The 15,467-nt window shown below is 38.1% G+C and overlaps 1 protein-coding gene across 2 annotated transcripts in view; it reads left to right on the forward strand.

Annotated features, from left to right (window-relative positions):
* TRHDE (thyrotropin releasing hormone degrading enzyme) overlaps positions 1-15,039 on the forward strand; it is a 236,612-nt gene extending 221,573 nt beyond the window's left edge. For both annotated transcript variants that reach the window (XM_026699463.2, XM_087934471.1), the window contains 4 exons: positions 10,450-10,617; positions 12,588-12,728; positions 13,256-13,337; positions 14,352-15,039. In XM_026699463.2, the coding sequence (XP_026555248.1) occupies positions 10,450-10,617; positions 12,588-12,728; positions 13,256-13,337; positions 14,352-14,495 (535 nt within the window). In that variant the 3' untranslated portion in view covers positions 14,496-15,039. The remainder of the gene's footprint in view (positions 1-10,449; positions 10,618-12,587; positions 12,729-13,255; positions 13,338-14,351) is intronic.
* The last annotated feature ends 428 nt before the right edge of the window (positions 15,040-15,467 follow it).

The following is a 15,467-nucleotide window of genomic DNA, read 5'->3' on the forward strand; positions in this document are numbered from 1 at the left end:
TTTTCCATTAGCCTCTCGTGTTTTAATGGCTTGGGTAATGGGTTGTGTGATGGGCTTGCGAGTTGTGTTTAAACACAAACGACCCAGGAGATTACAATGCAGGACCCAGGATACAACAACAAAGAACTCGCAAGCCCATCACACAACCCATTACCCAAGCCGTTAAAACACGAGAGGCTAATGGAAAAAAGATCACTACAAAACAAATGACCCAGGAGATTACAACACAAGATCCAGGATATCTCCACAACAAAACGCACAAGGCCATCACACAGCCCATTATACCAACATCAACTCCATCAAACAATCAAGAGGCAGCAGCGCAGCCTGGTTGGCAGTGCAGCCTGGTGTGCCCAGCACACCAGCCCCCCAGTATTTATAGAGAGACGGCAGCTCCAATCACACACTGCTTGCACTGGCATGAAGCCGAAAGCACCAGCCTGAGGATGGCGAGTGGGACCTCACTGAAACATCGCCAAGATACTCTTAATCTTACACAGGAAAAGACCCGAACATACCTAGACCTACACACACACACACACACACACACACACACACACACACACACACATTTATATATACAAACACATACATATACACACACAATGAATGGAGGGGTTAGAGAAAAGAAAGGTTAAAAGCAAAAGACAGACTCATGAGTGCAAAGGAAAAGGAAAAGAAAGAAAAAGGAGGGAGAATTCAGTTTTCTTTGGTACTGATATAGATATAAAATACATTAACCTCTTCCTCTAAAATCAGCCATAATAACCATAACTATTTATATAAGAGCATTATATTATAGGAAACAATTCTGCTATTAGCCATTCTGCTATCCCCATTCTTCTTGAGACACCAAGAAAAATAAGCTATTCTTAAAATTTACTGGACATCTGATTAATTTTCTTTCTTAAAGGTTTCCATAAAGAGTTTGAAGCATATCAATAAATCAAAGAACAGCCTAAACTACATCTAATTACATTTTAAGAAATTAGAACACTATTTGCCTAGCAGATAAATAATTAAGGGGCTATTTTATAAATGCATTTCCATTCTTTTAAACTTAGAATAAGACTGTACTAATTAATTATAACTTAAAAGATTATTTATTGCACTTCGTAAAACTGCATTATAAATCACATAGATTTCACTGCAAGAGCATAGTTTGATTTTATTATTCTATTTTTAATATTTTCTACAAGTATTTAATTTTTAATCAGCAGCCACATTTCCAACAAATTTTATTTTTTACCATGATTCTTAAGCAAGATAAAAAAGGTCAAACAAATCGTAACACTGTTTAAATAAAATTATTTCAAATCATGCTTTTAGAAGTTAATAATTATGAAGTATTTATCATAGTTTTAAAAGTGCATGAAAGTAAATAGAAGTAGAGGATTTTAACATAAATATTTTAACTGAGTAGCATTAAGGCTTAAATCGTACCACTCAGAAAGAATTATCAATGTATTCATAATGAGCTTACAGCCAGATAAACACATAAAATAATATTTTCATATGGCTATCCGTATGGATATACATGTTTACAGAGATTTAAAGAGATTTTCATGAGAAGGTAGGTCAGAATGGGCTATTTCATTGTGCCCTGCTTCCTTTGTCCCTGGAATTCAATACTCTTCACCAAGTTTTATACTTCATGGAGCATTGCTTTATTCCTGACTGCCTAATTGGTTCTTGGCAGGGGTGGGATTCAAATTTATTAACAACTGGTTCTGTGGGTGTGGCCTAATTTGTGGGTGTGGCTTGGTGGTCATGAGACTGGGTGGGCATGGCTTGTATGTAAATATTATAAATATTTATGTAAATATTTTTTTATTAAGACATAAGACATAAGAATTTATTTGTCATTACACTCGCAAGCGGGTGCAACGAAATGAGGTGCTCTTCCACAAGTAAAACTGGACAACACCATTGAAAGAAAAATAAAATTAAACACAACAGACCATACAATAATCTCTATACAATTTAAAAATGTAAATACCCCATTACTCTCAGCCATTAAATTCCACCAAAATCTTATGACCCTGCATTCAAACTCAAAACTGCACTAGGATAAAAACTGTTCTTAAATCTAGTCGTCCTTGTTCTTAATACCCTGAATCTCCTTCTCGATGGTAATAGTTCAAAGAGCTGATGTCCCGGATGAGAGGAGTCATTCAATATATTAAATATCTTCCTCTTACATCTATTCCTATACCGTTCTTCCAAAGAGGGGAGTGAGCAGCCAATGATGTTTTGGGCCATCTTAATCACCCTCTGAATTGCCTTTTTCTCTGCCACTGTGCAGCTCGAGAACCATACACAGAGACAGTAGGATAATATACTCTCAATTGAACTCCGATAGAAGGTAGTCAGTAGACTCTCAGCCAGTTGTTGTTTCCTAAGAATCCTTAGTAAATACAACCATTGTTGTGCCTTCTTAATTAAAGCAGCAGTGTTTGCACTCCAGGTCAGGTCATTTGTAATGATGGTCCTGAGATACTTACATTCAACCACCTGTTCCACACGAACTCCCTCTATATACAGTGGCTGAATGTCTGCTCTTTTTTTCCTATAGTCCACTATAACTTCCTTGGTCTTCTTAATGTTAAATAGAAGATTATTATTTTTGCACCAGTGGGATAGCTGTAATACCTCATCCCGATATGCAGACTCATCATCCCCAGAAATAAGTCCTACAAGCGTAGTATCGTCTGCAAATTTTATTATCTTATTGTTGGGATGTTTATTTGTGCAATCAGATGAATAAATGGAGAACAGTAGTGGACTAAGGACACAACCTTGTGGAGTGCCAATGCTAAGTGTCTTGACAGTAGAAATATAATCATTCAGTTTAACTCTTTGTGGACGATTTGTTAAAAAATCCAATATCCATAAACAAATAGAATCTGGTAAATCAAAATCTTTGAGCTTGGCTATTAATCTGTGCGGTATGATGGTATTGAAAGCAGAACTAAAATCTGCGAACAACATTCTTACATAATTCCCCGGTGTTTCCAAATGGGATAAGGCCATGTGAAGCACAGTAATAATTGCATCCTCGGTTGATCTATTTTCTTTGTAAGCAAACTGAAGCCCATCAAAGGAATCAGGAAGGCAGGAGATAATATAATTTCGAACTAGCTTCTCAAAGCACTTCATTAAGATAGAAGTTAGTGCCACCGGCCTATAGTCGCTAGGACCATTTGTGGGCAACTTTTTAGGCAGTGGAACGATGGTGGAAGCCTTGAGACACACAGGAACCACACTTTGTGTCAAGGATCGATTAAAAATTTCAGTCCACACCCCAGCTAGCTGATCAGCACAGTCTTTTACCACATGACCAGGAATTGAGTCGGGCCCAGCTGACTTTCTGGAATTAACCGCCTTCATTGTCTGCCTCACATCCTGCTCATTCACAATGAAGGGGAGGCTCTGCTGAGTAAATGATGGCAAAGGGACAGTTTCAGTTTGATGGATCTCAAATCGAGCAAAAAAATTGTTCAACTCCTCAACCACCGCCGAACTTCCATCCAAAGAGACCTTTTTTGCTTTATAGTTCGTTAGTTGTTGAACCCCCTGCCAAACCTGCCTCATGTTATTACTGAGAAAGCAGTCTTCAATTCTCCTCTTATATTCGGCCTTAGCTTGCTTAATACCTCTCTTCAAGTTTGTTCTTGCAGCACTATAATCTAGATCATTCCCAGACTTAAAAGCCTTATTTCTTGCGTACAACAAGCGTCTAACCTTCCCGGTCATCCAAGGTTTTTGATTAGGATACACCCGAATTCGTTTATCCACCGTGACAGTATCAATACAGTGTGCCATATACCCTAGCACTGCAGCCATGTGTTCGTTGAGATCAGGATGATCAAAAACTTCCCAGTTTGTGCGTTCGAAGCAGTCCTTTAGCTGCTCCATTGCTCCCTCTGGCCAGCTTTTCACCGTCTTGACTAGCGACCCCGCCTGTTTTCTCAGAGGAATATACTCCGGGGCTAAAAGCAGAGACAAGTGATCTGACTGGCCCAGATGTGGTAGTTGTAATACCCTGTATCCATTTACAATATTCATGTAGACCTTATCCAAGGTGTTCGATCCCCTAGTTGCACACCTTATATGTTGATAGAATTTAGGGAGGACCACACGAAGATCTACATGATTAAAATCTCCTGCAATAATGAATACAGCATCTGGAAATTTGCTTTGCAAGTTGCCAATTTCATCACCCAGGAAGCCCAGAGCCAAATCTGCATTTGCGTCTGGCGGAATGTAAACAGCAAGAATAATAACAATGCTGAATTCCCGTGGAAGGTAGAAGGGTCTGCATCTAACAGACAGATATTCCAGCTCCAAAGAGCAGTGACGTGTTATAACCTCTGAGTTTTTACACCAAGTCTCTTTAACAAACATACACACTCCACCTCCTCTACACTTCCCCACATTTCTGTCTCTGTCCAGACGATGTAATAAAAAACTGTCCATCTCAATAACAATGTCTGGAATAGTGGGGTTCAACCAGGTTTCGGTGATTAGCAACACACAACAGCTTTTCACGAACTTACTTGAAGAGACCTGTAAATATTAAATATGTAAATATTAAAAAATAGTAATTTTACTCAAAAGTATGCAAAGCAGTCAGGCAGACTGAGTTGCTCACAGAATCACAGATTCACTTAGAGATCTATCTATCTGCAACCGGCTATCTGAATCTGTCACATAAAATTTGCTCTCAAGCAAACTCACAAAATTAACTCACAACACACCATGTATGTAAATATTGAATTTTTTGTTTAAAAAAGAGCAACTTTTATCTCAAAGTAGGCAACGCAGGCAAGTAGATTGAGTTGCTCACAGAATCACATATTAACTTAGAGATCTATCTATCTGCAATCGGCTACCTGTGTCTGCACTGAAAAGGTTCAGGAAGGTTTGGCTCTGCTTTTAGATTAGCTAGAAAGCAAGAAATCCAAGGATTTCCTGCTTTCTGGCTTATCTAAATCTCCTGGCAGAGCGGAACAGCTAATGGTCAGGGGGGAAAAAAGGAAAAATAGCAACTTACCAAACCAAGCAAGTTGGATGGCTCGCATACCAGGTAAGGAGTGAATGGGCGGGGAGGGGAGAGGCCAGTCAGTGAAGAGACTTGCTGGTTCTCCAAACTGAGGACAATCGTGTGTGCAGCATTTGCAAGAAATCATCAGCTGTGCCACCTGGACAGCTGACAAGCAGTGTGCTTAGGTGAGCAGCATTTGAAAACTCTCTTGTTTCCTGAGTTTTCAACCTCAACTGTGCTGTGCAAAGCAGCTGAGAAGGGAAAAGCAGGGAATAAAGGACAACCTAGAGCCCGGGCAGGCAGGTGGACCAAACACTGACCCGGTTTGGTGTCAGCTGCTCTTCATAGCTACAGGTTCTATAGAACTGGGCTGAACAGGTAGCATCCCACCCCTGATTCTGGGACAAATAATAGTCATAGCAGCTCAGGCATCTGGACTATTGCAATATGGACCTCTCTACATGGACTCTATATGGACACTCTATGGATCTGTCCTTAAAGATCATCTGAAAATTAAAGCTGGTTAAAATGCAATGGCACAAGCAGTAACAAGAATTTTCAATGACACCCATGTATCATTATTGCTGCATGAGTACATTGGCTACCAATTGATTTTTGAGTGAAGTTCAAAGAATGGCCATCACCTGTAAAACCCTTCATGTTATACAGTCTGGTTATGTGTGAGGCCACTTGTTTCAATTTTTTCTATCCGTCCATTATGTTCTGGCAGTTACTCTGCTGTACCTGTTGTAAGTGAGGTGTTTCTATTAATAAAGGAGAATATTTGTAGCTCAGGGTTGAAATGAAGGGTTCTTGGTCTCTCTGAGCTTTGTTGTTTTCTTGCAGACATTTCATTACCCAAACTAGTCATCATCAATGCTAGTCCTTTTGTACACTTATTAAAATAAGCATAATGCAATCCTGATTTCTTTCAGGAAAACTTTGTCATCCAAGAATATATTTATGTTTTGTTGTGGGCAGCTAAAAATGATTTGATAGGCTGCAAGTTTGAAACTCAAGATTCTGGACAAATCAGATTTGACCTAGATACTGTGATTGCCAGTTGATCTCTAGGCCTAACTCAAAGTATTTACTTTAAAACTTTATATAATTTAAACCAGTGGTTCCCAAAGTGGGTGGTACCACCCCTGGGGGGCGATGCCTTAGGGGGCGGTAAGAGGCAAGGGGGCCAGCAGGGGACGCTAAGAGGTGGCAGGGGGGCATTCGAGGAGCTGACCCCGCAGGCTCACTGACTGCCAGCCATGCAGCCCATTGACTGTTTCATTGCTCCGTAGCCAGTGCCTCAAATGTGGAACCCGCGCGTGGTGACCCTTGCAGGAAAATCTTAGCCATGGTTTATTCATTGACTAAGCCGGAATCAAACAGCATGCTAAACCAGAATGGCTGGGTTGATATATTCAGCCCGTGTTTCTAACCTTGGCAAATTGTGCGGACTTCAATTCCCACTCTGGCTGTGCTCTACTTTCTCAAAGTGCCACCACTGTCGCTTGCTTTCTTTCTTTCTTTCTTTCTTTCTTTCTTTCTTTCTTTCTTTCTTTCTTTCTTTCTTTCTTTCTTTCTTTCTTTCTTTCTTTCTTTCTTTCTTTCTTTCTTTCTTTCTTTCTGTCCGTACATACATACATACATAAATACGTACATCCATACAGCCTGCCTGTCTGCCTGCCTGCCTGCCTACCTGCCTACCTACCTACCTATCTGCCTGCCTGTCTTTCTGTCAACCTACCTACCTATCTACCAATATAGATCTATCTATCTATCTATCTATCTATCTATCTATCTATCTATCTATCTATCTATCTTCTATCCATCCATCCATCCATCCATCCATCCATCCATCCAAAATGTCTGTCTGTCTGCCTGCCTTCCTGCCTACCTACCTACCTGCCTGCCTACCAGTCTTTCTGTCTACCTACCTACCAATATAGATCTATCTACCTACCTACTTATCTACCAATCTATTTACCTACCTACCTATCCATACATTCATCCAAAAGGTCTGCCTGCCTACCTACCTATCTATCCATCTACCAATCTATCTACCTACCTACCCTCCTACCTGTCTCTCTCTATCCATCCATCCATGTTCAAAGCGCCAGCCCCACAGGAACATTGGGAAAATAGAGCAAAGGCAGTCTGGGGGTGGGGGGAGAGCAAGCGATAGAGAGACCTGATGCATCAGATTGAAATGAGGCCTAGTTTAGACTGAGACCCTTTTTTACATTGAAACATCTTTGGCTTCTATCAAAGGTTTTGTGGACAAAACATAGTCAAGACTATTAGGAAGCTCTCACATTTTGTTGAGGCTTTAAACAGGATCCATTGGACCAGATCTCCGTTCTAAAAATTACTTTTCCCCAATGTATTACAGTGCCAATTCTGAAGAAGGCAAAACCAAAATGTACTGATAAATTACAAGGAGAACACACACACACAAACACTCCCTTCTAACCCAGCTGGAGCAGGTAATTGGACTAGAATAGATATCTCATTATCTTTCTCCTCTCTCCCTCCTTCTTTATTTCTTTTTCGTTCTGTCCCTTCCTTCCACCCCCCTCTTTCTTTGTTCCTTTTTCTTTCTTTCCCTTTTCTCTTTCTTTTCTTCCTTCTCTCTCTCTCTTTTCTTTCTCTCTCTTTCCCTCTCTCAGGCTCACCCCATTGACTCCACTTGCTTGGGCAGGTCCCTCCAGCACTGTGGGCTCAATGGGATGGACCTGTGGGGCTGGCACCTAGAACGCAGCAGTGACAGCATGTTTGAAAAGTAGAGCAAAGCCAGAGGTTGGTATTTTTTGCTGCAAAGAATCACAAAAGCTTCTGGGTTGTGCACAAGAAGGGACACACACGTCAATGCAATTCAGCAACATTAAATAAAGAGATACAGATAAAATAAATCAACAAAAATCAGCAAAGCATCTCTGATTAGATTTTATTCACTACTAGAATCTAATCAGAAATGCTTTGCCAACGCTAGTGCAATGACCTGTTCCAGCAGGGTTAGAAGGAAGTGTGTGTGTGTGTATGTGTGTGCATGGCTGTCAAAACTACAAAAACAGGTCAAGTATCTCTGGGGAGGCCAGTCATAAATTAGAACACTTGCTAAACAACCAGCCATTAAGTGAGGACCACTTGTATTTGGTTTGCCAGTCACCTGGCCACACCCACCCAGTCACATGACCACCAAATCACACCTACCCGGTCATGTGACCAGCAAGCCATGCCCAGTCAGCAAGCCACACCAGCCAGTCACGTGATCAGCAAGCCACACCCACCTAGCCATGTGACCAGCAAGCCACACCCACCCAGTCATTTGACCAGCAAGGCACACCCTCAAATTAGGCCACACCCACAGAAATTTGAATCCCACCCCTGGGTGGGGGGCACCGAGAATGAGTTTGTAGCACCAATGGGGCGGTGGACTGAAAAAGTTTGGGAACCACTGGTTTAAACCAAATTATTGCAAGACCACCAACTTATGTATAATTCATCTCACACTTTTTGGTCCTCAAAAAAGTCAGATTCTGAAGGTTCTGATACAAATTTGCTTAACATCAAAACATTTGTGCCCATTCTATGGAAAAATTCGTCACTGAAGTTTGAACCTTGTAATAGTTCAACATGGGACTTAAATCTTTTTATTTTTGGCGTTCCTCAAGTTTTAGGGCTTTAATATTTTTGGCATTGAGTTTTAATGTTCCTTTAGAATTTTTAATGGCTTTAACATTGTAAATATTTATCTACATTCTTGTAAGCCATCCCAAACTCTTGCAACAATCAGAAATAAACATAGAAGCATACCTTCATTATAGAGATTGGTTAATAATAAATTAACCACCACCACCACCACCACCAACAATAACAACAACAACAATAATAATAATAATGCCAGAATAGAAAAATCTGCTGATGACCCCAAATGCAGACTCTGCAAAGAAGCAGACAAAACCATTGATCACATACTGAGCTGTTGCAAGACAATCGCTCAGACTGACTACAAACAATGTTACAACACAGTTGCTCAGATGGTCCACTGGAACTTGTGTCACAACTACCATCTGCCTGTAGCAAAGAACTGGTGGGATCATAAACCTGAAAAAGTGGTCGAAAATGAGCATGCAAAACTACTGTGGGACTTCTGAATACAGACTGACAATGTTTTAGAACACAATACCCCGGATATCATGATTGTGGATAAGAAAAAGATGTGGATCATTAACATTGCCATACCTGGTGACAGCAGAATCGATGAGAAACAACTTGAAAAAATTACCACATATCAGGACTTGAAACTGCAGAGATTCTGGCATAAACCAGTGTAGGTGGTTCCAGTGGTAATCAGCACACTGGGTGCTGTGCCTAAAGTTCTAGGCAAACACTTAAAAACAATTGGTGCTGACAAAATCACCATTGGTCAGCTGCAGAAGGCCATCTTACTGGGATCTGCTTGCATAATCCACTGATACATCATGCAGTCCTAAATGCTTGGAAAGTTTTCAACTAGTGATTTGTGATACGAAACCCAGCAGAGTTATCTTGTTTGCTGTGTACACTGTTGGTTTTTGTGTATAATAGTAGTAATAATAATAATAATATAATTTTGTGTTATCCCAATTGTAATTGGAGCCCTTGGAGCAATACCTAAAGGGCTACCTTGCTATTTGGAAATTCTGAATTTATCAGACTTGAATACCCTGATTCTACAAAAAACCACCATATTTGGAACAGCTTATGTCTTCCGACACTACCTGAATAGTTCCTAGGTCCTTGGTTAGGACTCAAGCTGTTGAGTTACCTACCAGCCCCAAAGGCAGTGAATCTCACCAAAGATTCGTAATAATAATAATAAATAGCTATTTTTTCCATCATAAGAAAAATAGAGAAATGAGTAGCCATAATTATCCTGACAAAGTAGCAGAGACAGCTCTTGTTCTCCTTACCCTCTGCGGGAAGAGAAAATGATAACAAGTTAGCCTGCTTGGTCTTCTCGGCTACTTTAGACATTACATGATGAGGTCCTTCAGTTGTAGTCATCATGTATTTAATGTGTTTTATTTAAAAAGTAAATCTGCCTTCATAGGCCATCTCCTTCCTATCTTGACAAGGCTGCTAGCAATTTCACAAAAAGTACAAAAATTGAGTATTAAATTTTCACTTACACAGATAATAGTTTGAGGATAAAATTTTATTCAGGATAATTCCACTATTCTGTATTTATTCTTTTCCTTTTTAAATACACTACACTTGAGAGATTGCACTCCAGCATAACATATAGACTGTCTTCATTTTCAGGAAAACTGTCAGTGATACAGAACTATAACTTGCATGCTATATCTCATTAATATATTACAAATACAATATTGTTGTGGTTTTTATATGTTCTTTTGAAGAATACCACCAAATGTAAGAGATATCGTCTACTGCACAGGAGTTTCCCTGATGGATGAAGATGTATGGGAATTCATCTGGATGAAATTCCACTCAACTACAGCAGTATCAGAGAAGAAAATATTATTAGAAGCTTTAACTTGTAGTGATGACAGAAATTTGTTAAACAGGTATGCTCATTTAAGCTATACTTCCTGATTTTTTTCAAACTCATTATTGTATCAGTAGAAGTAGTAGCATTTGTAGTCTGAATATTGTCCCAAATAGCTTATGTATATCCTTTTTAAAGTTTATCTTCTTACTCATTTTCTCCTGAAAATCAGATCTATGAGAAATATGGTAATTCTCACTCATCCAGGTCATGCTTGTCTCAAATGTGCTTTTTCAGGAGGCAACTGGACTACCTTGGACTTTTTTTGAAGACGTTTTACTTCTCATCCAAGGAGCTCATCCAAGGAGCTTCTTCAGCTCTGACTAGATGGTGGGGAATGGAAAAAATTATAAAATAATCTTATGGTATCTCTGGACACCTGCATAACTGGATAGAAGCATTACTGTCAAACAGACAACAAATGGTCAAAATTGGGAGCGTCCTATCAAATTCTGTACCTGTCAACAGTGGTGTCCCCCCACTGTGTTCTAGGACCAACTCTTTTCATACTTTACAGTGACCTCTGTGATCATATCAAGAGCAACTGCATTCTCTTCGCTGATGATGTAAAGCTATTCAACACCACAGACAATACCGCTCCCCTTCAAAAAGACCTTGACTATGTATCAGAATGGTCAAACAAATGGCAACTTCAAATCTCAACAAATAAATGCTCTGTCCTACATATTGGCAAAAAACAAACAAACCAGAAAATAAAATACAGGCTGAATAGTCAAGACCTTGTTGATGATCCAAACTCTGTCAAAGATCTTGGAGTACTCATCTCTAATGATCTAAGTGCTAGAGCCCACTGTAACTACATAGCCAAAAAGGCATTAAGAGTTGTTAACCTAATCTTACATAGCTTTTTCTCTGGTAATATTACACTACTAACTATAGCATACAAAACATTTGCTAGACCAATACTCGAATACAGCTCATCAGTCTGGAACCCACATTATATATCTGATATTAACACAGTTGAGAAAGTCCAGAAATATTTCACAAGAAGAGTTCTCCACTCCTTTACTCATTGCAGAACACCTTATGCCACCAGACTTAAAATTCTAGACCTAGAAGACCTAGAACTACTCCACCTTCGGTCCGATCTAAGTATGGTATATAAAATCCTACATTGCAATGTCTTATCTGTCAATGAATACTTCAGCTTCAACCATAACAACACAAGAGCAAACAATAGATACAAACTCAAGGTTAATCACACCAAACTTGATTGCAGGAAATACGACTTCAGCAAGAGTGGTCAATGCCTGGAATACTCTACCTGACTCTGTGGTTTCTTCTCCAAACCCCAAAAACTTTAACCTTAGACTGTCTACTGTTGATCTCACTAAGAGGTCTGTAGGGGCATGCATAAGCACACCAACGTGTCTATCATCCCTTTCCTATTGTTTCTTTTATTTTTTATTTTTCTTATATGTATCCATGTATTCATAACTATGTTTTTACTTATACCTATTATCTTGTAAGCAATTGACAAACCAAATAAATAAATAAATACATAGATAGATAAATAAATAAATATTCCTTGCAGACAGCTGAAATATAAATCCTTCCATTCCCCACCAACCAATCAGAGTTGAATAAGCTTGTTAGATGAGAAGCAAACTGTCTTCAAAGAAAAACAAGAAAGTCCAGTTGCCTCCCGAAAAATATCTGTGAGAAAGTTATTCAAATTCATTTGTTTGATATTAACTTGAAAATTTGATTTAGAAAAATATAACCTCAGAGTAACATTCATGAAGCCTATAATAAATTAATTTTTATTTTTAGCAAATATCTGCCAAATGTAAATTTAATTTGTTTTCTGTATTTTACAAACATATATAGAAAGTGCCACATTGGCTTCCAATTAGTATCTAGCAATGTCTGACCTTCGTTGGGGATCCCAAGATGTTGAATGACATGATGCTGAAATATTCATGTTAGTAAAAGCTAAACATTTTTCCTTTTCTCCTATTATTCAAGGCTACTTAACCTGTCTCTTAATTCAGAAGTTGTCCTGGATCAGGATGCAATTGATGTCATAATCCATGTAGCTAGAAATCCACATGGAAGAGATCTTGCTTGGAAATTTTTTAGAGAAAAGTGGAAAATATTGAATGCAAGGTAAAATATTTGATAAACTGTATGCTTTATGTTCCATATATTTAATATTTATAATACCAATGATTTAAGGGTGTACATAGTTAAATAGTTATAAAAAGTGAGGAAATGGTGTGTGTGTGTGTTTCAAGAGTCATTTGCATCTTTTTTGTGTAAATATTTAGATAAAGTACCATGTAACTATCTTTAATAATAGCCTTGATCTAACTTCCTATAGTTTTACTAATGTAGGGGATGGCTAATTTCACCCTACCCAAAATCTACTTTTCCTTATTTTTTTCTGGTGCAATATATAGAATTGAATTTTAATTCAAAGAAAAATATGATTATTTTTACTCCATTAATACAGCTTCAGTGCAATATGATTGATACTGCTCATAGACCATAAGATATAATATTTCCAGACATTATGGAATAGAAACTGTAACTGGTTGCACAATTGTAATAGGAATATTGTTTATAATATATGATTTCAAAATCATTGCCACTCAGAATGCCCTGTATTTATATTTTTAATCTATGTGATGAAGATATGGAGAAGCATTATTTATGAATTCAAAACTGATAAGTGGAGTCACAGAATTTCTTAATACAGAGAGTGAACTGAATGAGGTAAACATTATGCAAGTTCAGTACTTGCAGTTATTCTTTTACTCTTTTTCATTTTCTTCACTGTTTGCTATCTAAAAAAAAACCAGGCTTATTCATTTTCCATATAACATGTATGAATTTCAGCTTCTATAAATGCATTTAAGGAAAAGGACAGTCTTTTTATATTGAGAAAGAGAGAGAAAGTGTCAATCAAATTTCATGACATTTAACTAAGTTCAATATAAATCTACTATTCATAGAATAATGTGAATTTAAAATATTAAATCCAAGAGCATTAAGGTCTTTATAGTGCTTGAACAACCGCTCCAACATGTAAATGAACTCTTAATTATTTTATGATAAAATGTTTTAAAAGTTCAGCAATCCTAATTAGCACTGATTTAATATATTTTACCATATTTAATAAAGAAAAACTCTTCAGGGAAGAATGTAAATGTTGTAGCTTAATGTGAATTAAAATTACATTAGATGTGTTCCTAATTTTTCTATAGTTAGATAAAGCAGACTTCCTCCAACCTTTTTGGTTTTACAGACTGGTGGGGGGCTAGGATAGTTCCGAATGAGTGGCGGGCAAGCAGGTGTGCAGCTCTATTTGCATGAGTGGCAGGCATACGCACCTGCCGCTTGTGCAAATGGAGTACAACTCACCTGCTGCTTGCACAAGCGGGGATGTGCATGTGTGCATGCACCCACCTCTTCCATAACCTGGTTCCAAAAGTCTCAAGGTCCAGTAGTGGGCTTCGATCTGGGGGTTGGGGACCTCTGCCATAAAGCACCTGGATTACAAGGGAGATAGAGGAAATGATGTTAATATAATCAGGCATTGGGACTTCAGTATTTTGCAACCCCATTTCAGGCAGTTACAGTTTGTTGCTTTATTATACTTTCAATTTGCAAAATATTGCAAGAACTTCATTAGCAAACATAGAGCTTTTGTCCTTAGTTTGTAAATTATATGAACTTCATTTTTTTTCTTTAGTTCTGTCTTAATTAACCATTACATTCTATTTCCAGCTAAAGAAATTTGTAAAGAATTATGAGGAGAGATCTGCTGCCTCTTTCTCTCGAGCTGTGGAAACAGTGGAAGCAAATGTCCGGTGGCAGATGATTTACAAAGAAGAATTATTTCAGTGGCTGAGAAAAACACTTGCACACTAATCTGTGTTTCTGGCAAAGACCTAGTACAAATTTTGAAAGAGGAGAAGCACACTGGGAACTTTCAGAAAACTGACCAGAAATCCAGCAAAGACAAGTTCAAGTTGGAAGGACAATTAAATAGAGATATATTATATTTTTGCACCAAATTCCTCAGAACTGTTAAATGATTAGGGCACACTGGCAAAGAGGAATGGTCATGAATCCCATCCCTACTATTCCATGGCCAAGTGTGATATTAAGTGGTGCATGTAAATGTTAATGTCAGTTTTGTTGGAGAAAACCCCTGAGAATATTTGTGCATGGTTTTATGGTTCCTGCCCGTATTTCAGCATGCTTACTTCAGATGTCCATGTTTTGTATGTGAATTTCTGTTACATCAAAGATGGGCATTATGCAAAAGCACAAAGACTCTTATGACAATCAGTGATGTAACAACAAGGTAGGATGGAAAAAAAGATGCGAAACATACAATGAACATCTCCATAACATCTCTACTTTCCATGGTGCTGGCCAGTTCAATCAACATTAAAATTCCCTTTAAGTTACTCTTTCAATGCTAATCCTTTTTTGAATTGTAAACAGTAATATAAATTACAATCCAAAGATTCCTCTTTCTAAAACAAGAATACGTATGTATTTAGAGGCAGAATATTTTCACAGTAAATTATAATTTAAAAAAAATACATTTATCCATTACTCTTCATCTATTGATAGATGTACTGATAAGTGAGTTTACAACAGCTAGTTTACATGTTTGGTGGGGTGGGGGGAGAGTAAAAAAAAAAAAGTCTTTTTGTGTGAAAACGTGTGTTTTCAGAAAAAGCGTTCAGTAGATATTGCATTGTTCTTTGATAGTTGCATATATGATAGAAAAATTAACTGAGAGAAAGAAAAGAAAACCAGGGGAAAACTGGAAAATTATGTAAACTAAAAGAAGTTCCTAGGTAATGTTTAAATTGTAAGAAACATCCA

Source organism: Pseudonaja textilis, chromosome 5, assembly GCF_049901715.1.
Source record: "Pseudonaja textilis isolate UNSWEBS1 chromosome 5, rPseTex1.2, whole genome shotgun sequence".
NCBI lineage: Eukaryota > Metazoa > Chordata > Lepidosauria > Squamata > Elapidae > Pseudonaja > Pseudonaja textilis.